This window comes from Anoplophora glabripennis, unplaced genomic scaffold, assembly GCF_000390285.2.
Source record: "Anoplophora glabripennis isolate ALB-LARVAE unplaced genomic scaffold, Agla_2.0 scaffold610, whole genome shotgun sequence".
Classification (NCBI taxonomy): Eukaryota; Metazoa; Arthropoda; class Insecta; order Coleoptera; family Cerambycidae; genus Anoplophora; species Anoplophora glabripennis.
The window spans coordinates 1-21,180 of record NW_019416689.1 but is presented as its reverse complement, the minus strand read 5'-3'; the positions used below and the strand labels follow the sequence as shown (position 1 = coordinate 21,180).

Below are 21,180 nucleotides of genomic sequence, written 5' to 3'. Positions count from 1 at the left end.
TTTTGTAGATGGCGGTTTACTTTTATTTGAATCTAAAAATACAGGTGACTATCACGAAGACATGAAGGTAGATGTTTTCGAAGAGTATTTTACACAGATGTTGGATCTTATTCCTCCGGGGTCTGTAATTGTCATGGATAATGCCAGTTACCATTCACGGCAGACAGAGCGGACGCCTACGATTGCTTGGAGGAAGAATATAATTCAATGGTTATCCGGAAAAAACATTTCTTTTGAAACAAATATGGTGAAAAAGGAACATTTGACACTTGTCAATCTTAATAAGATCAGAAAAAATATGTTATCGATGAAATGGCAACAAATCGCCAAATAACGGTACTACGGTTACCACCTTATCACTGTGAACTTAACCCAATCGAATTAGTCTGGGCGCAGATAAAAGGAGATAGCGCGAAATAATACGACGTTTAAATTAAGTGACGTGAAAATTTTGTTAAAAATTCCTTGGAACGAGTAACTGCAGATAACTGGCAAAGATGTATACATCATGTACAAAAAGAAGAGGAGAAAATGTGGGAACTCGATAATTTAATTACTGTAGAACCAATCGTTATCAATCTAGGAGACGAAGATAATTCATCAGAATATTCAGAGAATGAATTTTAATATACCTACTTTTTTATTTTCTTTATTGTACATTTATACAACACTACATTTACTCGTCATAATTTGAATTTTCAAAATACATATATTTTTGTGTGGAATTAAATTTAAATTAATATTTTGATAATAATATTGAATAATTTTATTTGAATTACTAAAAACCCTTTTAACTCGGTTATGATGCTTAAAGTAGCCTCATGTTTTGAAATGCTATTTTTATATTGTTTACTTATAAGAGAAATGGACCGAGAAATTGAAGCGGCATAGACAAAGCCGGATTGTCGGGGATTAAATTTTAGCTACCTGCTACAATTTAGTACAGTCCGATCGCACAAAGTTTTGTTAAAAGTAGACCTCATCTATACGGAAAATACATAATATAAAAATATTGAATATAAGCCAGTACTACATTTATTTACGATTTGCATACATAATGAGCTTTTATTACTCTCTTTCATTTCTAAACAGACTATAATTTGTAAGAAAAGCTACCCATAAATTCAATGTGGCAGAAAAAATGGTCCCAAAACAATATCTTCCATAATACCTATCCATATGTTCTCCTTAAGTTTTTCCTGAAAGTTGGCGTAGGGATTTTCTGTGGCCCGTCTATGCAAAGTTTACTACTTGCCTTCGAGTAAAACACGACTCATCTGCCTATAATACTTTTGAGCAGAAATTGGAATCTTCTTCTTACTGTTGTCAATGAATATCAAACACCAAACTTTCAATAAAATAAAAGCTTTGTTTTCCATGGCAAGTCACTATTTTGTTTAAAATTCTAGCAGACATGCAATTCTTTCAAAATCAACGGCCGGCACGGCGCAATGATGACAGATGCGAAAAAATTTTGAGAAACAAATTTTGTTCAGAATTAAATGGTTCACTCAAAAATTATATTATGTTTAATTCTATCTAGGCCCTACAACTGTTTTTGCTGACTGGTTTTCCATAATTCCATCACTGGTAAAATTACAAACTTGATGATATTCCTTTTTATGACTCACATTCCATGTACCGTGTATGCCAAATATTATTTAAATATCTTTACAAATTCGGAAATAAAAAATAAAAACTTTTTTATGACAAATTCATTTATTTTGCTTAGAATTATTTTTGAGTTTCCAAACATTTGTTTACATGAAACTTTTTGCCTAAAATAATTAATTAATTAATTTTTCTAATACCTGTTTCATTGAAAGCACTTGAAATGGAAACACCCTGTAGACAGAATGGTCTTTTCGTTTCGGTGATAATTGTTAGTAAAAATTGAATCATGATGATGTCACGTGTACCTGTATCTATTTGTCACTTTATTGCCTATTTTTTGAGTCGCTCAACAGAGGCTTTTAGTTTCACAATTTGTTTGTGTATAAATGGTTATATTGTCTTATACGAGTACACAGGAAACTTTTTAACAATATACAACCATAGCAGCGTGTGGGCTTGAGGGCTTGGTTATAATGAAGAAAGCCTTATATAAGCTACAGAATGTTAATAGAACTTTTTTAAAATAATTATTGCGAACTAATATATAAAAAATAATTTAGTCCTTGCATTAAATCTATCTCGTCGTAAGAGAGATCGTTCAAAACTGTATTGACCGGCAAGCATTTAAATTTTAGCTTTTAATTGGCTGTTAAATTAATGCATTGTGTACCTACATCAGTCTGCCTATGAGCGCAAGCGATTGATTAAACGGTTATTAATTAAAATTGTAATTAAAATAGTGATTAACATGATTCACCTACTGAAAAACTATAATTATAAAATAAAATACACATTATTAATCGGTAATTGCTTGGCAGAAGTGAAAATAGATAAATTTCATTATTACACAGGGTGATTCAGAACTTATATTAAAAATTTTTTTTGAACATACAGACGACTCTTACAAATACAATTTTGTAAAAAAGAAATCAAAAAGGGCAGTTCAAAATTGATTTAAAAATACACTTCCGCACGGCATTGGAAACTGGTCCATTGTATAACCTGACCTTGCGCAAGGCAAAGCATCCAGTCGGCTACCGGCACGGCAGCAAAGTGTAATAAAAAATTAACAGACAAAAAATTTAAATAATTTCTTTCCCAAGAAAAGAAATAAATAAAATGTTATAACGCCTATTTTGTATCAGCAAATTCAAGTGCTTTTGCCGCTATTGTTATTATTAATTAACAAAATTAATTTGTGCATGGTTTTAATAATTTAATTTTGACTACCAACGTGTAAACACATTTGGGCCCGTCTTACCTAGTTTCTACGAACTAACGCAACTGTTTTACTTCACCATAACACAAGTGCTACACCATAAATAAATTAAAACGATATCCATCAACTCCGAGTTGCTATACACGTAGTACACGTAAACCATTTTTAACACTTAAAAAACTAATGTAAACACTATCGTAAAAACGTTAATACCATAATCGGAATCGATTTACGATTTTTCATGACGCTTCCATTCTCAAATTTTTTTAAATAAGTTGTGAATAACCCTGTATTTTACAGAGACTACTTGTACAAAGTATAACTAGGTATGTAAAAATATCTCACTTCAGTTTTTCAGAAATGTGACACGTGGATATTCTGAAGGTGTTTGACTTAGACTGATAAAACATAAAACTTAGGGTTGTTAAATTAAATAAAAGTAAAATTTCAATAAATTTATAAAAAATTATGTCAAGATACTGATATTAAGAGTCCCAGAATTTTAACGCCATTGAATCTTTTGAAAATTTGATTGACGCTTAATACTCAACTACATTTCGAAGGAAACATATCACTTCCATTTTGTTCGGAAAACGAACCATTCTTAAGTTAATGTTTTAGAACTGAAATAACTTACCACACAGTTGAATAATTCGACAACTTTTAAACTAGGTAATTTTAAAAAAAATCAAAATAATTCATCAGCGTAGAAATTTTGGATATTTTAAGGAAATTCATAGAAAATTAAAAATTTCTTTTTTTGATCTTTTGACGATTGGTATCTGGGGTTGTTAATGGCTGTGTTTCCAAGTATCTCCTCTGATACTGGTTGACATAAATATGTAAAAAAAATCCGGTGAATTTTTACCCACTAGTCCAAGTTCATCAGCAGTAGGAAATAAAGCACAAAAAGAGCCGAAATCTCCGAAATTTTTGATGGGGTTTTTTGCATTCGCCTTCTAAAATTATGTGGAAAAAATGTGGCAACTTTGTATTGTGTTTTTTGGCCAAATTGAACTTGTGCAGTTCAAAATGCATCCGGAAAAATGTATAAAAATTCATAACTCGGTTAATAATGCCTGGAATATACTCAAATCAGGGTCCTAGGGGTTTTCGAGTTCGCTGATCCCGAATATGACCTTCAAATTGGTCCATCGTCGACCTGGAGCTTAAGATTGATGATGAACGTCATCTTCGAGGTTGAATTTCACTCTTAAATGCAACGGTTTTTCGAGTCGCTGAATTCTAATCTGGCGTCGGCGAGCATCTCCCGGACACCTGGTACGCCGGAACCTGGACATGGACGTCATCTTCGGGAGTTTTCCTGTAAAATTCGCGTAAACGAGCTAAAAATCACATCAGGGGGTTTTTCGGGACGCTCTTCTCGAAATCATCTTATAATATGACGCATGTACGACTGTGGGCCTCCAGACCGGGGCCCTCGAAAAACTATCCGGGCCCTATACGTCAATTGATGATGAAAATGATGTTTAGTAGAATATTTTCAAATTAAAGTTAATAGTTGATTAGATCAGGATAAAATGGAGTTAGATTACCTATATTTGAATTAAATTAAATTGAAGTTAAGAGTAGGTTAGAAATGGCAATTGATATGGAAATAAATGATTTTGTTTTTGAAACAACACTTGCACACATTGTGACATTCATTCAATTTACTCCCTCTATTTTCATCTTGCATACTTTAAATGAGATCAACAATTCCAAACAAGTTATTGCAGTATTAACGGCAGTCTCAAATATATTGAAAATTCACTGTTTATTGATTTATCTGGCGATGACGATTTCAAGGTCCAGGTTCCGGTGCACCAGGTGTCCGGGGGATGGTCGCCGACGCTAGACTCGAGAAGAGCGCTCCGAAAAACATGCGATTTTCGGCTCGTTTACGCGAATTTTACAGGAAAACTCCCGGAGATGACGTCCATGCCCAGGTTCCGATGCACCAGGTGTCCGGGGGGTGCTCCCCAGATTAGAAATCAGCGACCCGAAAAACCCCCGGGTGTCAAGTCTCGTTGCATTTAAGAGTGAAATTCAGGAGAAGCCTCGGAGATGACGTTCATCATCAATCCTAAGCTCCAGGTCAGGGATGGACCAATTTGAAGGTCATATTCGGGATCAGCGACCTCGAAAACCCCCTGGACCCTGATTTGAGTCCATTCCAGGCATGATTAACTGAGTTATGATTTTTTTCTGAGTGACTTTAAAAAATGCATTTTTCCGGATGCATTTTGCATTGCACAAATGCAATTTGGGCGAAAAACATAATACAAAGTTGCTACATTTTTTTCACACAATTTTAGAAATCGAATGCAAAAAACCGCATCTTGATACGACTTGATCGAAAAATTTCGGAGGTTCAGTGCTTTATTTCCTCGACTACAGTACAATGTCAAACATCTGCAAGTATATTTGCGTAAATATTATTTACAATGTGGCTCACTAAGAACTAAGACACCTCTCTAAAATTGAACTCTACTTATTGTCGATCTTGATACACTCACATCGTGTACCAAATTTGGTTTTTCTAAAGTTTAAGTATAACTGAGATACTGATTTTTTTCGAAATTTTAAAATCCATTTAAGTTGCGTTAAATCACCATATTTTGGGTTCCCCTACATGCGCCTGCTCTGTGTCGGTTCTTATGCGAAACACCCTGTATATTAAAGAGCCTTTAATTTAATAGTATCCTATATTCAACAAAATTATTTAAAAAAAGCAGCATTTAATTTTAAAATTTCAGTTTTATTTTTTAACGTCACTTTTTGGCTTCTTTTTCGTAATAAAAATCGTTTACTTTAGAAGATTATCCACATTGTTTCAACCCAAAGAATGTGCTAAAATATGTTGGTCAATAATTACGATAACATTTTGCTCTCAATGAGTAATTACAATTGTGACCAATAAGGTATTGATTAATATGATTCATCGATTAAAAGCAATGTCTTAAACAATATGGATTTACTATTAAAAACAGTTTATTAAAAATATTTAAATCTGTAGCAAAACGTACCATTACAATTATTACACATGGGACTTATGTAATTAAAAATTTTAAATGTGTTATTCTAAGGATCTGAGAAATATGCCGGTAACTTTAAAACTTACATCTCATGGCCAATCGTCCACTCACTTTTTCACAATCATGTCACGGACACTGCAACACTAATTTTCGTACGAACCCCGCACCACGTTAGGAACCGGCAGCGCCGGAGGTGTCCACATTACCGGAAAGAACTATGACGAGACGGCCTGGTCTAGTTCGATGGGATCCAGACAAATGCCGGACAAAACAAAAAAAAGTTACGAAGTAAGCTAAAGGCCTTGTAGCACTTTGAATTCCAAGAGATAGACTGCATCTAAGGATGGCTTCAAGCTGCCGTTGTAAGTGGCTAAATACTGGCCGAGTTACGGCGAAGAGCGAAGTACCCGCAGCTCAGGTATCATCTCCGCAATGAGAGTAGATAATGCTGGATCATTTGCACGGCAAGCGTGGAATTCTTATTCTTAGCGGTGTGCTTTTTACTTACTCAAAAAATATGAGACGCCCGTTTGAGGTTGCATGAAATTAATCAGTGGAGAAACAACGCAGTCAACATTAAAACATAGCATACCGAGTGTCCCGTAAAAAATACCAGGCGGCTGTTATACTTTCTTTTACTATGGCGATATATTTTTTTTACTTAATTTAATTGTCAGATTATTTTGTCTGAATCCAACGATATATAATTTACATTACATAATGATAAAATACTCGTTAATTTTATTTTTCAACAAAATTAAAATGGGTTAAAATATGTCATAAAAACAATTATGTCATCACTCATCATATTGAAAAATATCATTAGAGATAAAAATTCGGCATTAAATCTACTTTACTTCCAAGTTAAACACATAATATTTTCGCCGATCAATTTTCAATTTATCATAATACCAAACAAATAAAGCTATGTCGTCTGTGGTTATTATGAATCGAGCGTTATTAAGTAAATAACTTATTAGGTACCTATCTACACAGTAATCACCATATTGTTCCTATTTAAATCCATAAAAATAACTTTTCACATTAACTCCGCCAGAAAATATTGAATCAGCAAAGCAGTCTGTAATTCATTACCAGAAAAATCAAAGAAAGTACATCAGCAAACATATAAAAAATCTATTGATTACCGGGCTGAGAATAAAATTATGTCTTTTGGTATAATTTTCTGAATTAAGTAGGTCACTATGGTCAATATATGCGATGACAAGAGCTACATTGAATGTCTACAACAACATTTATATTGGAAAGTATCTAAAATTAGAAGCATTTTTAAGCGGCAATCGAATGGATGTCCTACTAAAAATCACGGTTTTAGAAAATGAACAAATTAAAAAATTTCTAATGGAGGCCTCTGATGATACATGTTTAGGTACAAAGGTAATTATTAATAAAATATTTTTGTAAACGAAGATTACTTACTATTATTATTTTAGGTGGCAATGATTTTGCCATATCTGGGTCGAGGTGGTGACTTCAAATAAAAATTGGAGATATTGAAGAAATGGGAAATAGATTGCTGATTATTCTGCCAACTACAAGAACAAAGATAAAAGATCCTTTATTGTAACCGAATATTTAGACACATATCGGAAATATAGTACTGCAAGACTTACACAAACATATAGTAACAGATTCTTTTTAATGTTCAAATGGTAAAGCATATAACCAATTAATAGGAATTCATACATTTGGGAAAATGTCAAAACAAGTTGATGCTTTTTTCAAATTGGATGCTCACGAATATACCGGACATTATTTCCGTAGAACTTCAGCTACACTATTAACAAATTCAGAAACTGATATCACAACTTTAAAAATACATGGTGCATGGGATCATGGAAATCAACGGTAGATGAAGCCTACATTGAGGAATCCATAAAGCGTAAATCAGTTGTTAGCAAAAAATTCCTTACTGCAAGTACATAAACTACTGGAAGCGATTTCTTAAATAATCAAACCACTTTGGAGGATTCAATAGTTCAATAGTTCATAAACCACCTACTAGTGAAAACACTTCAAACTACATAGACGAAGTAAATGTTTCAAAACAAACAGGACAAGGGATATCCCTTACAGTCTATTCTAATTTTTCTATAAATGTTTACAATAAATAAAATTACTTTAGTTAAAGAACAAATTTTAATTTTTAATTTAGCGTGTCTGATAGCTGTCACTAAAACTACGCATTTAATGTCGATCGACGAAAAACATATTATCATGTCACGTGACAGCGTGTGACGTACCAACAGTCTGGTTATGCCTTTAAGCTTTTACATGAAATTTATTATACTGTTTGTAATTAGTTATTTGTGACATCAGTTACCTACTCTTTTTATTGGATGGATTATTTCTGCCACACTGAGAATAAATAAATAAACAGCCCTTGCACCAAAAATGGAACAGTGAAAGGGTTGATTTTATAAATTTAATTTTGCCTACCTCAACCATATTTATCAACTATGAAATATCTCAAACTAAGAAATTAGATACTTTACAACTACACAATTGCACAGTTACGTTTCAAAAAAACTACTATGTTTTCGTTATCAAAAATTTGGATGTGAAATGTGACTGTTTTATTTGTTTTTTTCACAACGTTATGCTAAATATTAGGGAGAGGAAAAATAAGAAAGTGCATACATAAGGGCAACATAGAAATAACAACCATAAAATTAATAATTAATACCTACACATATTGAATGTCAAAGACAAAAATCGTACGGGCTGTATGCTATATCTGTATCTGTTATGCTGGTAACTCATTCGATATAGACATATATACATCTTTAAATTTGTTTCTATGGACGTTGTGAGTATTAACATATTTAAGAAATATATTAAAGGCCAGTTAGTCCCGTTAGACTATCAAATTTTCGTCAAATTTATTTGATCAAAATAGTATGAAGATAGAAACTAACTAAACTATTTTTAATAACGGTTCTCCGTTACATGTAAATATTTCGATCAATCTATTTGAATCGTAATTATATTTAAAAGGAAAAATATTTTTATTCGTAAAACGATTTGTCACACATTTGAATAAATCGAAAATAAACCGTTTCGTTTAACAACAAAACATTATAGGCTTTTGTATCGTAAATTCAATTTTATATGGACAATTTTCAAACTCGACAAATTCAATGGCACGGAAATTTGTCCTTTGCTGTCCCTCACAAAATTAAAAATTGCTACACCAACGATTGTTTTAGATTTTTAATAATTACATTGTGAAAATCTCATAATTTGTTTTTTATGAAGTAAACAGTGTTAAAAGTTATTTTCAATTTATTGCACCAGGGTAGTTAGTTTATTTTAGGTTATTTATAATTTAGAGGAGTTACTATGTTTCTGAGGATGAAGATAACTAGTTTATTTTAGACTAAAAAAAGTGTTTAAGGAATTGGTAGTGTAATACTAAATGTTAGGAAAATGTGTAGAATCTAACAGTGTATAAGGAGGCATAAACTTACAAAGCAAATAAATATTCGGTCGCAACCGCTGGGCGCAGGACTAGTCCGCTCGGAGTGAATTTGGTGTCATATGTAAGTCAGATGGTAGCGGTGTCAACTTTTTGAAAACAAGCCGTTTAGGACATAGGAACTTCATAGAAATAATCTAAAGAATTACAATCTTTATTTTCGAAATATCTTAAGGACCCTATACAAAGTTGTGCTTAAAACACGTTTGTAAATATTATGTTCTATGAAACCCGACATTTTTCGCTATTTTAGTTAGTGATATAATTTGTGCCATTTTTATCAATTATATTCTCATTACATTATTTTAGTGCAACCTTAATAAATAACTGCAGGATTTATAAAACCGTTGAAGCAGGACAAATAAACACTAAATAGTGTGGACGAACAATTAGGTCTACCGTGAGGATGTGTCATCTGAGCATCTGCGAGTTCTATCTGATTATGAGGTGATCAAAAAGATTAAGGATTTCGCTAACCATTGAGTGAGAAAATGAATAAGGCAATAAAAATTCTCTTTTTTTTTAATGTTTGTACAATGTAATGCATCGAAATTTGAATTTATTCAACACTTTTTTAAATAAATTTTTAATGTTTTTTGATTTTTTTTAATAAATAACAGATGTAATTTTTTTAATAGGGTCTAAACCACAAGTTCAATGTTGAAGCGAGCAAATACCCGATGAGTAACGTAGAGATGTAAATAGAAATAGCAGCAATATTCGAAAATAAAGAAATGTTAATTCAAGTACAACAAATAAAATACAAATCAAAATATGGGCAACTTGCATATATTTTTTTACATGTCTTGAAATAATCCATATTTTCATATAATCATGTAATGAAAATATTGGAAATATCGTAGAGGTTAATTAACAATTAATTATTAAAGTTTGGAGCGCAAAATAAATGTTTTAAACGGATGTTCGCTAAACTCGCTAAAGCGCTGATTCGTGGCCCCAATTTTTTTTCTCTGCGGTCCCGACAATAATATAAAATACAGCTGTGAGAAAGACTTTAGCAACAACCAGTGTCCTGTCGCCAACCGCCATCAATAAAGGAAATATTGAAATAAATTTGTCTGAAATGTAGCAATTTCAACATTCAAGATAATACCACATGCGATCTGTTCATGCGCAAAATTCGAAACCTAAAAGCATTACTATTCGCAGACACGAACTTTAGCAATTAGAATTTGCATTAATTTAAATACCTAATTCCTAAAAGCAACCATTGCAGTTTATTTCTGCATCCAAGAAAGGAGACACTTGTTCAGAATGTGCAGACTTAGACCGCGCCCGCCCATGCAATAATGAATTGCTTTGAAATTTTCATTCATAAAGTCCAACTACACCTACTCCCGCCCCGAACGGATTAAATTACACCTTATCAAATTAGAATTATGCGGGCTTATTTTTAGTTTCTATTAGCGTCCATAAGTGAGCTATAAATGAACAATAAGGGAAATGTCGATGAATTACTAATCGTAAAAGAAGGTTGGATAACTATACTGTTAAATAAAGAATAAATGGTATATTTTTATTGGTAATAATTGAAAGGGATGATGTTTTTTATCGAATTACAATTTGAATTTGACGCTAACAAACATTATGTTAGTACAAGTTATACAACCAACAATACACTTGTATTTAGACATAAGTTGCAGTGTGCAGGCAGAGAATAAAATTTATTCAATTTATATTTAATGTTCTAATAGCCTTTTATGTAAGTATGTATTTATCTTTAGTCAATATAATTGTAGGTACATATTTTATCTAATAAATAGATAGTAAATCATTCTAGGAATTTAGGACAATAATTTAAAGAGATAACGATAATCCTTTAATAAGTATCTTATTGTAAAATATTACTCATACTCATATATCTTTGCTTAAACGTGTAAGGAACATATTAATACATATGTAGAAAATTATCATGCGAATTTTTTTTACTAGGTATTTAAATTTTCGCGCTTGGTACAACAGAACATAAATAAATATGTTATCAAAATTTGCATTTGCTACCGTAGAACCTAAAACAACGTACAGGTAGATGGCACATAAATAACTGAAAACCAGGCAAAAAAAGTTGTAACTTGTGAATGGGAACGAAAACGGTGAGTAAGAAATGTAAATTATAATTAAATTAGAAAGGTGAATTGAGCAAAACCATAAATCAGTTTAGATGAGACATTCTACCTACCGCGTAGCACCCAGTAGCACCTACACCTACCGAATTTCAGCTACCATAGCATAGAAAATCTTCAAAATAGCAAACGCAAACACTGCTCTATCGAGTTGAGCTGACGTAATACCTGTGGTAATACTTTTCACCACTCAGACACCTGTCATTCGTGTTTTTTAAATAGTGATGGTTGTGTTTGTGTTTACATAAACCGCGAGGCAACAAATCAATAAAAACCAGGCAGCGTGACAGCTGATAAGGTTGATAAGGACGTTCAGCGGCGGTGCGGTATCCAATGCCCTATATTTTAGTACGTGGCAATTTGGCGGCCTATGGGCAGAGGTACCCTTGGAGAGTGCTCGTTTCTGGTTTAAAAGCTGCAGATATAGAACAGTTAAATAGGTTTGCATCGGGAGGTTATTGCGACGATTGCACGATAGTTTACATGCAACATCCTTGCGTTATTTTAACTGCTTTAGAAGTGTTAGGGTACAAAGTGGTAGCTTCTTCGTCGACCAGTGTGAAACAAGACTACAATGAGTACATGTGGACTATGAGAAAGGAATTTTCTGAACCCGAACCGATTGTATCGCCCACTGCAGACACACACGTGAGAGACCATAAAATATCATCTGGAGAAGAGGAGGTATAGAATTTACACAAAGTTAATATTTGACATGGAAATCCCTGCTAGTTTACTCATGGCGTCTGGAACATTTGCATATGTGGCCGTGAAGGCTTCAATACACGCCTTTGACAGTGCAGTGTTTGGTCTCAATGATGACGAACTTAAGGCTTTGGTCAAAAAGTTTTCAGACTACAGAAAAGAAGTTATTAATGGTGTATTACTTAAAGCATCTCCTATAGAGGTGGTAAATGCTCTCGGTCAATTAGGGTATCGGGTGGTTGCCACTACTGGTGAGGCTGAAGTTATCTGGACCATGCAACGTGACCTTTAAAGTTCAATGTACGTCAAGCCCCAGAGTCTTCAATTTATTAGACGTTTGATTTTCAGGTGTTGCACTTTACCATGAAATATTTTATTGCATATTTATCAACATGTCAAGGAAGAAAGCAATAATTTTGTATTTATATTTTCTAATTAAGTGTTGTGAAGTATGAAACATTTTTTACACTTTTATTTTTGACACCCCGTACCTTTAAAATTGCTTGAACTGATATACAGGCTGAATATATTTTTCTGATATTATTACTAAAAAAAGTATAATGTACTGTACCAATAATTTAAACTCTATAACCTGTGATCCTTATTTTATAAGGGTATTTTAGCGTCTAAAAACATATTTTTATTAACCTAGTAAAATTGATTATACTATTGAAAGTAAATTTACATTTTCACTGTGTTTTTCTCTACTAAATAAATGTAGATTAGGTTGTGAATCAAAAATACTTACTTATATATTTGTAATGGCTTTATACCTCATTAGCTACTTTATAGTACTGAGTTTCAAATTAGGTTAAGATAGAGAAAATATCTCCAATTCATATTTTTCTGTATTAGAAATAATTGTGCTGAAGTAGAAAATGTCACATTGTGAGGAGAAACATTGTACCTGTACTGGAACTATAGCTACACAGTCTCTGGATGAACTGGAATTTGAAAGGGGAATATGGTATGCTGCCCAATACGGAGACTTGGAAAGAGTTAAAAAGCTTTTGAGTGGCTTTGGATCGGATCCCAACAAACGTGATGCTGCAGGATACACAGGGTTACATTACGCGGCAAGGAATGGTCATTTAGATGTATGTAAGATCCTGATAGAGAAAGGCGCTGACGTTAATTCAGTCACTAGAGTTGGAAAGGCAACAGCTCTATGTAGGGCATCTTCGGCAGGTAACAAAAAATTTTAAATGATTGTTCTAAACAGTTTTTTGTCATATAGGCTTTTGACAGAAAATTTAAAAATAATTGTTTTGGGTTAGTTTTATAAATATTTTATTTGTTAGGATTCTACGACTGCAAACAAAAGTTTTATGACTAAAATTATATGTTAATAAATTAAATCATGCAAATTGAATTTTTGAAGTTTTATATTAAGCAGCGAGTCATTTTGTTCTTCAAATAAACATGGATCAAATTGTTTTGTTTACATGTAAAATAACACGTTAACATGCAGTTCGACCTTGCTGTGCTATTTTGTAATCATATTATTTATGTTTAGATACTTTATGCTAAATTTTATAATAACTTACATTTCCATTGAGTAATGAAAGTATAAATATTCCAGGAAAGAAAGATATTGTGGAATACTTGCTAAATAAAAAAGCGGATCCGTTTATCCAAGACTCTGATGGAAAAACCGCTCTACACCGGGCAACTGAAAATAAGCATTTCCCAATTTGTCAAATTTTGATAAATACAGCACCATCTCTTAAAGAAGTTGAAGACAACAAAGGACATCGAGCTGATTTAACAAAGATTAATTAGACATATTAAGTATTATTGTTACAGTAATCCTAATTTTATCATATCTAAATTATTTGCACGTGAAATAGATATGTTCAACGCATTCCTGTTTTATTACTAATAGCTCCTCCTTTGATCACCAGCAAAGAGAAATTTTGTAGCTTGTACAGTGATCCATAAATCTTGAGAAAGGTGTTTTTGTTGAAGACAACCAAAATTCTATAAATGGTTACATTTTCAGTAGCTGTTACTTGAATATACAATAAAGAAATATTTGTTATATATTCACACCACGTAGCGCTCCAATAATATATTTTCTGCTGCTTGAAAGGACTTAATTGTAAGACTCCGATTCCATGTTTTTTTTCATACATTGAACTGTATTTGAGATATTAAGATTTCCAAAGTAACTTTGCAGACTAAATTAAATGTATGTGATAATTTGCAACCATTTTTAGAGAGTGCCTCAAAATTTACATAACATCGAGGGTGGTAAAAATATAAAGTAACCCAGGTTTAAAACAGGAGAGAGACTTCATCAAATAAAGCAAATTATTTTAAGCAAAAAATTTCATATGCAGGGTGTTACAAATTAGTAGGTCAAGCAGTTAGCCATATATTCTTTGGACTAAAATGATGGGGTTTTGTTATGCCACTTTTCATTTCGGAGACCCATTTTCAAAATCCATGGTGTCAAAATTAAAATTTAAAAAATGATTTTTATTGATAACTTCGGTGGTTGTAGAGATTTGAAATTTAGCACATATTTTGTTCTTAAGTGAGCACACATTTTGTATCATTTTGGTTTAAAATATCAAAGTTTGAATGGAGGGGAGGGGAATTGTAGTACCCCTGGACTCCCTATTTTTTTTGAGCCTATGCTTTCCAAATATATTTTTTTTAAGATAAAGCTGCGTTTTATTCTATTTTTTTTTCACACTTGTAAGATTTTGCTTTGGGACTCGGTTTACGAGATATTGTTAATTTTTCTGGATACATGACATCAATTTAATAGACGTTAGACTTTAATTTTTTATTTACAATCCGTATCTCCACCACTGAGTGGCATAGTTGTAAACCAACTTACTAAGTTTGTACTCCCAGTTATATAAATCAGCAACTCTAGATTTTGTCACAAAGTCAAACATCCTCAGAGATATTTCAGGAAACATCACAATTTCAACACCCTGTATCTCGTAAAATAAAGTTTTTCTGTGACCTATGTCCACATTAAATTTTTTTGCTTAAAAAAAATCATTCTATCACCTGGTGGTTTCCCAATTAAAACTTGCACCACACTTTTATAAAACCGTTTAAAATTGTCTTCAGTCGTTTTCAAGAAGAATGCAAATCGCAAATATACCCACCGTGCTAATTTAAAAATTTTTAAAGCAACTTGAAATCTATTGACGTTATAGATTTGCTGAAAGTTTTGTCTTATCTCTTTATTATCTACAAAAATATATGTTGTTTAATAAATAAAATAATAAACCTGTATTAATACATTTTATTAATAATATCACAAGATTATAAAATAAAATTATGGATACTATTAAAACTGACTAGTATAACATAATACCCTAACAATATGAGATCAACATATATAACTTGTCAATAAATCCTCTTATAGAATCTCTAACGCTAAATACTTATGAAGTAATGAAGGTAAAGGCAGTGTGGAAATACGAGAAATAAGTTCTCTGGGCCCGATTTGCTTCCTTATAACGATCCTACATAATTCCCTTAAATTTAATGGATTTGTCTTAACGGATATTAAGAAATCACATGCAGGATCCAACGACTGAGTCCTCAAAGCACGCGGATCCCACGTCATTTCTGACAATCGGAAGCCCCCGTATACTAAAAGTTTGACTAGATTTAGATCGCCATGGCGTTTGGCTAGACTGAGGTTATCCACGTAAGCTCTTTCGTCCCTCAGGTTAACGTCTGCCCCGTGTTGAACTAAGGCTGTTGCAGCACTTCGGTTTTCTAGGATTATCGAGTAAAACAAGACACTACCCTGGTAGCTGGGAGCGTTCATGTCGGCGCCATGACGCACTAGTAAGTCTACCAACTGGTGGACACATTTTGCCTCCCGTACATCCTGGACGCAGATGTGGAGGGCAGTCTTGCCATCTATGTGGCTGGCAGCGTTGACATCTGACCCGTGTACGATCAAATATCTGTGAAGAAACTCAATATATCTTGTCTTACTACAAGGAGTGCGAACTTTTAATAAACAAAAAGAGATTGGATAAAAAAGCAAGCAATATTTCCATGAACTAATGGTTATTTAACTGATTATGTTGCTGGAAACAACTACTCCAGCTATATCTACTAAACAGCTAAGATCATGCATTAGCCAAGACCACCAAACATATACCAGTTTCAGATTTCCCAATTATCCGTGATCTATCCCCAAGCCTCAATTGCTGCACGGACAATTAAAAAACTCGGATAATCGAAACATTTATTTTTTACATAAGAAACAGAAGTAAACATGTACAAAATCATTGAAGCTGCAATTTAGGTACATTTATTTCAATTATCTAGCTATACCTTTTAAACAGGCAATCATATTGGTCCATGTTACTTTTTCTGTTTTTCTTTATTTCCTGACAAATTTTAATATGTCGACTTAATCAAAATAACCTAACAGAATATTTGCAACTTCTTCAGATTAGAAGCGTTAGCACAAAACATATTATACGGTCTTTACTCAACAAAATCACAAAAAAACGCATCACAAATTACTAGACATAGCATGAATAATCCGCACCCTCAATAATCCGAGCAAGGATAATTGGGGTTCTACTATATTTTAATTTTGAGGTAAACAGTAAAATTCTCATAAATTTGTGTACGAATCTGCCTCTAACCTCATACCAAGTCGAAACAAATGTATGTTCAAGAATTCTAGGATATCTAACAACCCTGTAATGATCCAGCTATTTTTGACGTCTTAACTACAGACATGGAGTAAATATTAGTGCTGGCAAAAACCAGAAAAAAGTGAAACCGGTTAATTGGGTTTCGTAAAAACCGATTTCAGATAAAACCGGTTAGTCGAATAGTTGCTAAAACCGGTTATTCGAATAACCCGTTACTTGAATCGTCAAAACGTGATATCTGAAAATTGGTGCTTTACAAAGACAGACCCGGAGAAATTGATGTCTAAAAAAAAAGGTCTTTACAAAAATCTGGAAGTCAAATTTGTTTACGAAGAAATCGATCTCCAAAAAAAAAAAGAGGTCAATTGCAATCGGACAAATCGATGTCTAAAAAAAAGGAAGTAGATTATCGAATAATCGGTTATTTGAATAATCGGATATTTGAAGAATCGAATAACGGTTTTCGGATTTTATAAAAATCCGAATTACCCGAAACCGGTTAACCGACTATCCAAAAAACCGATTTAAGTTGCCAGCACTAGTAAATATATACATCACATAGCAGAGCATCTATAAATGGTCACTTACTCAATGCCTAGACCTTCATTATAGCCACACTGGCAGAGAGCAACCTGCAATTTTATATATGTTATGAAAGCACGGCCATTGTTAGAAACTAGTACTTTGCAGGTCTTGTCTATCGACAATATATGCTTGCATTGACCGAAATGAAATTTTACTAAAAGTTCACACATCTTATTAACTACAATCCTGTCCATATTATATACAGAGCGTAACTTTAAGTGGAATAGGGATCAATTTTCTAGGGGTAATATACATTTCCCCCAAAACACTAAACTAAAAACTATTTTTTTTATATCAAATAAATAGTGGAGTTATAATTCACATTAAACTGCACTTAGAGTAAAACTGCAGTGGAAAATAATCATGTAAAATCATAATTGCTTTTGTATGGCTTTGCGACATGTCATTTTAAAGTCACCATATTTTTCTGTCAATGCGAATAAAATTTTCAAGTTTAATTTTTTTGCATTATTTATTAAATACTAGGTACATTGTTTGTGAAAAGAAACTTATTAATTGTATGTAAGCTATGTTTAAAATGATTATTTTTGCTATTATGTAGATATTATATGTACATAAAAATAAATAAAAATACTTACTAATTTGATCAATTTGAAATAATTTTCTAAAGCACTGTATTTATTTTGTGAATCTTAGTGCCAATGACCTCTAACATTGACCTGGTTTAGGTGAACCACAGTATACTAATCAATCAGTAGGGAAAGTTACTCCCGCGTCTTCCATATTTCCACCATTTTGTTAGCGACTGACAGTAAATAGTTAATAATGAAATAAAAATTATAATAAACTTACATTTTAAAATATGTTTAGAAAATAAATACGCTTTCGTAAGTTTTTGAACAAAATTTATAAAATTCAGACCGATATAATCTAATCTAAATTATTTCTGCTGGAATTCAAATATCTAAACCTGTATTTAACCAAAAAATGTAAACTTCTCTTAATAAAAAAAACTCAATTTACGTGTAACACTACTACATAGCTAACAATCTCTTTATTACCTCGGATTATAATAATTAATCAGAAATTAATGTATAATACTTAAAAGTATTAAAACCAGGAAAAAGAACAGGTTATGTTTACTATGCTACTAGAGGTAGCATGCCAATGCGAAAAGTGTGGCTGAGAGACAGACAGTATCTCAGATATGCTGTCTCACTCTAGCACGCCGCGATTGGTTGAAGCATTCATTTCCAACCAATCGTGACGTGCTAGAGTGAGACAGGATGTACTGATGTACTGTCTGTTTCTCTCGCACACTCAGCCACAGTTTTCGCAATGGCATGCCTCTAGTAGTATATGCTCGAAGGATCCGCCATATTCTTAGCGACTTTTCCTAGGGTGGGGGTACTTAAAAATTGCCATACGGAATTCATTCTAAATCATTTAAGATTCCCTACTGATTGATTAGTATACTGTGAGGTGAACTACATAATATCAATATAGCTGATGTGATATGACAAGTTAGTGCTATGTACACAAAAAATAAACAGCCAATGTTAATATTAAAAAACAAGAATGGCTAAATGTCACCATTTTATTACATTTATTTTAGTTTCCAGTATCGATTTACAAGGTGTTTGTAATTTTATAACTTGCTGCATGAAATAAGTGTTTCTGTACTGTTTGTCTGCTTCACTTTTAATTTTCTGGGTTACATTATGAAAAAAACATATAAAAGAATCAAGAAAGACGAGATTTGATAACAATCCATGCCATAAAACACCTGGCTGTTTAGTCACTAATTATGAAAAAATGGATTAAAAAAATTCTGTGAAACAAACTCGTGTCTCTAAAGGTCAAAGTTAGCCTATGTAGAAAAACTCCCATTCAAAATTACACCCTGCATATTTTAATTATTTCTTTTTTCAATGTCAATTTCCAAATAAATGGAATTTATCAATTATCATTAATCAAGTTCTATAACTCCTTTCGAGTCGTATTATTACTCACCTGGCAATGGCTAAATTTTTCCTGGAACACGCCAACATAAGAGGAGTATTTCCTTGATCATCCTTGGCATTCAACATGGCTCCCTTTTCAACCAGCATCCTTACAACCTCCAGATTATTATTAGAAACGGCTGTGTGCACTAGATGATGTGAATGTACAAGTCTTGCTCCACTTTCTAATAAAATCTGTACGACGGGGGCATTGTTAGCCCACACTGCTAGACGTAATGGAGTAACTCCTCCAGGCTCTTCATGATTAACCCTAGCACCTGCCTTCACCAAGTATCTTATAGCTTCTTCGTTACCTTGCCTTACAGCCACCGTAAGCACTGATCTCTCTTCTATATCCACTACATTTATGTCAGCTCCTATAATTAAATTTAAATAATGGTCACACATATTAATTTACAATGGTGAGTGCATAAAATTTTCTTTATAAAAACCTAAGAATACACAAAAGGATACCGAAATCGTCAATACACTTTTTCGCAAACTACTGTGTATTAAAAATAGATATAATATAAAAGTGATTGATTACCTGCATCAACAAGAGCTTTTATAATCAGCAAATGAGCTGCTCTAGCAGCAATATGTAAAGAACTTTGCCGTTGTCTTCCTCCCATCGCATTTACATTTGCGCCTCTTCTCAACAACCATCTTACCATTTCGATATCTCCATTAGCCGAAGCCATATGTAATGGACTAAAACAACAAGCATCGTTTTGGTTAATGCTTAAATCTTTGCCAAGAGTGGCCATGAGATATTCCACCATGTCAATATTTCCCGAGTTGACGGCATAATGTAATACGCTCTGACCATGTCTATCAAGTCTACCGATATCCCTTTCAGGCGATTCAAGCATCACAGACGTACGATTTAAAATATTTGCATACCATTTATACATATTTATCTCACCATCTTCTACTACGTCTTCATCTAAAAACAGAGTGAAATTAAATCATTTGAATTTATCTAATTACTAAATTGTGTACCTGTGGAAAAATGTGATTCACTAACTTCCATGTCCCACTCTAAACCTTCCATACCATCAGGAGTGGGGCCATCCCCAAATTCTGTTTCATCCAAGTCCCTGCAAACTACAAAGTAACCGATATTTTTGTATCTTTTTTGGTTATCTGAATCGAGCTGCAAATACTGTGGCTTATTCTTATTTTCGTTTCTGTAGTCTGATAAAGATGAACAACAATGGTAATCTATTAGTATCTTTAATATCGATAAATTTCCAGTTTGTGCTGCAGCCCCCAGAAGAGTCATTCCATTTGAACAAATCTTATTCATACCCATACCTAAGAATAGAAGCATAAATAAATGAGTTTCAAAACTAATTATATTATTATTAACCTCCTGTTAAGCAACAACCAATAAATTTCATGTCATTTTCATATATTGCTTGCATAAGAAGTTCGTTAGGAGCTTCCATGGTTTTATTATTTATCACCTATGTACTTGTCTCAATGGCATATTTGTTCAGAAATTAACAAATGGACTATTAAGTAAATAAATGTACAAAAATTGTCACTTTTCGGATCTCCTTTTCACCAACCATTTTTTTTATACAAACATTACATCATTTCTTCTTCTTCCACCAAATAATATATTCATATTCAATTTAGAGATGGGTAGATCCAGTCACATAAGATAAATCTTCTGTGATCCAGTGGTGTGACAGTTCCTAGCGGGCAGCCGACCAGAGCACACGTGTTTTGTGAAAGTGTAGTGCAAGGAGCAA

General features: G+C 32.9%; 4 protein-coding genes across 4 annotated transcripts; 3 read left to right on the top strand and 1 right to left on the bottom strand.

Annotated features, from left to right (window-relative positions):
• Positions 1–11,282: 11,282 nt before the first annotated feature.
• Positions 11,283–14,083, top strand: LOC108914162 (ankyrin repeat domain-containing protein 39). The gene is made up of 3 exons (XM_018719894.1): positions 11,283–11,484; positions 13,075–13,407; positions 13,802–14,083. The coding sequence occupies exons 2-3, from the start codon at positions 13,098–13,100 to the stop codon at positions 13,999–14,001; spliced, it is 510 nt and encodes a 169-aa protein (XP_018575410.1). The 5' UTR covers positions 11,283–11,484; positions 13,075–13,097; the 3' UTR covers positions 14,002–14,083.
• LOC108914163 lies at positions 11,594–12,230 on the top strand. Its single transcript, XM_018719895.2, has one exon. It carries the CDS (start codon positions 11,848–11,850, stop codon positions 12,202–12,204), a length of 357 nt encoding a protein of 118 aa, XP_018575411.1. The 5' UTR covers positions 11,594–11,847; the 3' UTR covers positions 12,205–12,230.
• Positions 12,210–12,678, top strand: LOC108914164. Its single transcript, XM_018719896.1, has one exon. The coding sequence runs from the start codon at positions 12,230–12,232 to the stop codon at positions 12,509–12,511; it is 282 nt and encodes a 93-aa protein (XP_018575412.1). The 5' UTR covers positions 12,210–12,229; the 3' UTR covers positions 12,512–12,678.
• Positions 14,084–15,481: 1,398 nt separating the features above from the next.
• LOC108914157 (putative ankyrin repeat protein RF_0381) lies at positions 15,482–21,019 on the bottom strand. Its single transcript, XM_018719886.1, has 5 exons — positions 20,793–21,019; positions 20,423–20,737; positions 19,968–20,366; positions 19,431–19,797; positions 15,482–16,163 (listed from the first exon to the last, which is right to left on the bottom strand). The coding sequence occupies exons 1-5, from the start codon at positions 20,869–20,871 to the stop codon at positions 15,605–15,607; spliced, it is 1,719 nt and encodes a 572-aa protein (XP_018575402.1). The 5' UTR covers positions 20,872–21,019; the 3' UTR covers positions 15,482–15,604.
• Between the last annotated feature and the right edge of the window lie 161 nt (positions 21,020–21,180).

Coding starts and splice junctions, on each gene's coding strand:
- LOC108914157 (XM_018719886.1), bottom strand. CDS start 20,871: ATGGAAGCTCCTAACGAACTTCTTATGCAAGCAATATATGAAAATGAC. Junction 20,738..20,792: donor TGGTTGTTGCTTAACAGGAG/GTTAATAATAAT, acceptor TTCTATTCTTAG/GTATGGGTATGAATAAGATT. Junction 20,367..20,422: donor TGAATCACATTTTTCCACAG/GTACACAATTTA, acceptor CTCTGTTTTTAG/ATGAAGACGTAGTAGAAGAT.
- LOC108914162 (XM_018719894.1), top strand. CDS start 13,098: ATGTCACATTGTGAGGAGAAACATTGTACCTGTACTGGAACTATAGCT. Junction 13,408..13,801: donor ATGTAGGGCATCTTCGGCAG/GTAACAAAAAAT, acceptor TAAATATTCCAG/GAAAGAAAGATATTGTGGAA.
- LOC108914163 (XM_018719895.2), top strand. CDS start 11,848: ATGCCCTATATTTTAGTACGTGGCAATTTGGCGGCCTATGGGCAGAGG.
- LOC108914164 (XM_018719896.1), top strand. CDS start 12,230: ATGGAAATCCCTGCTAGTTTACTCATGGCGTCTGGAACATTTGCATAT.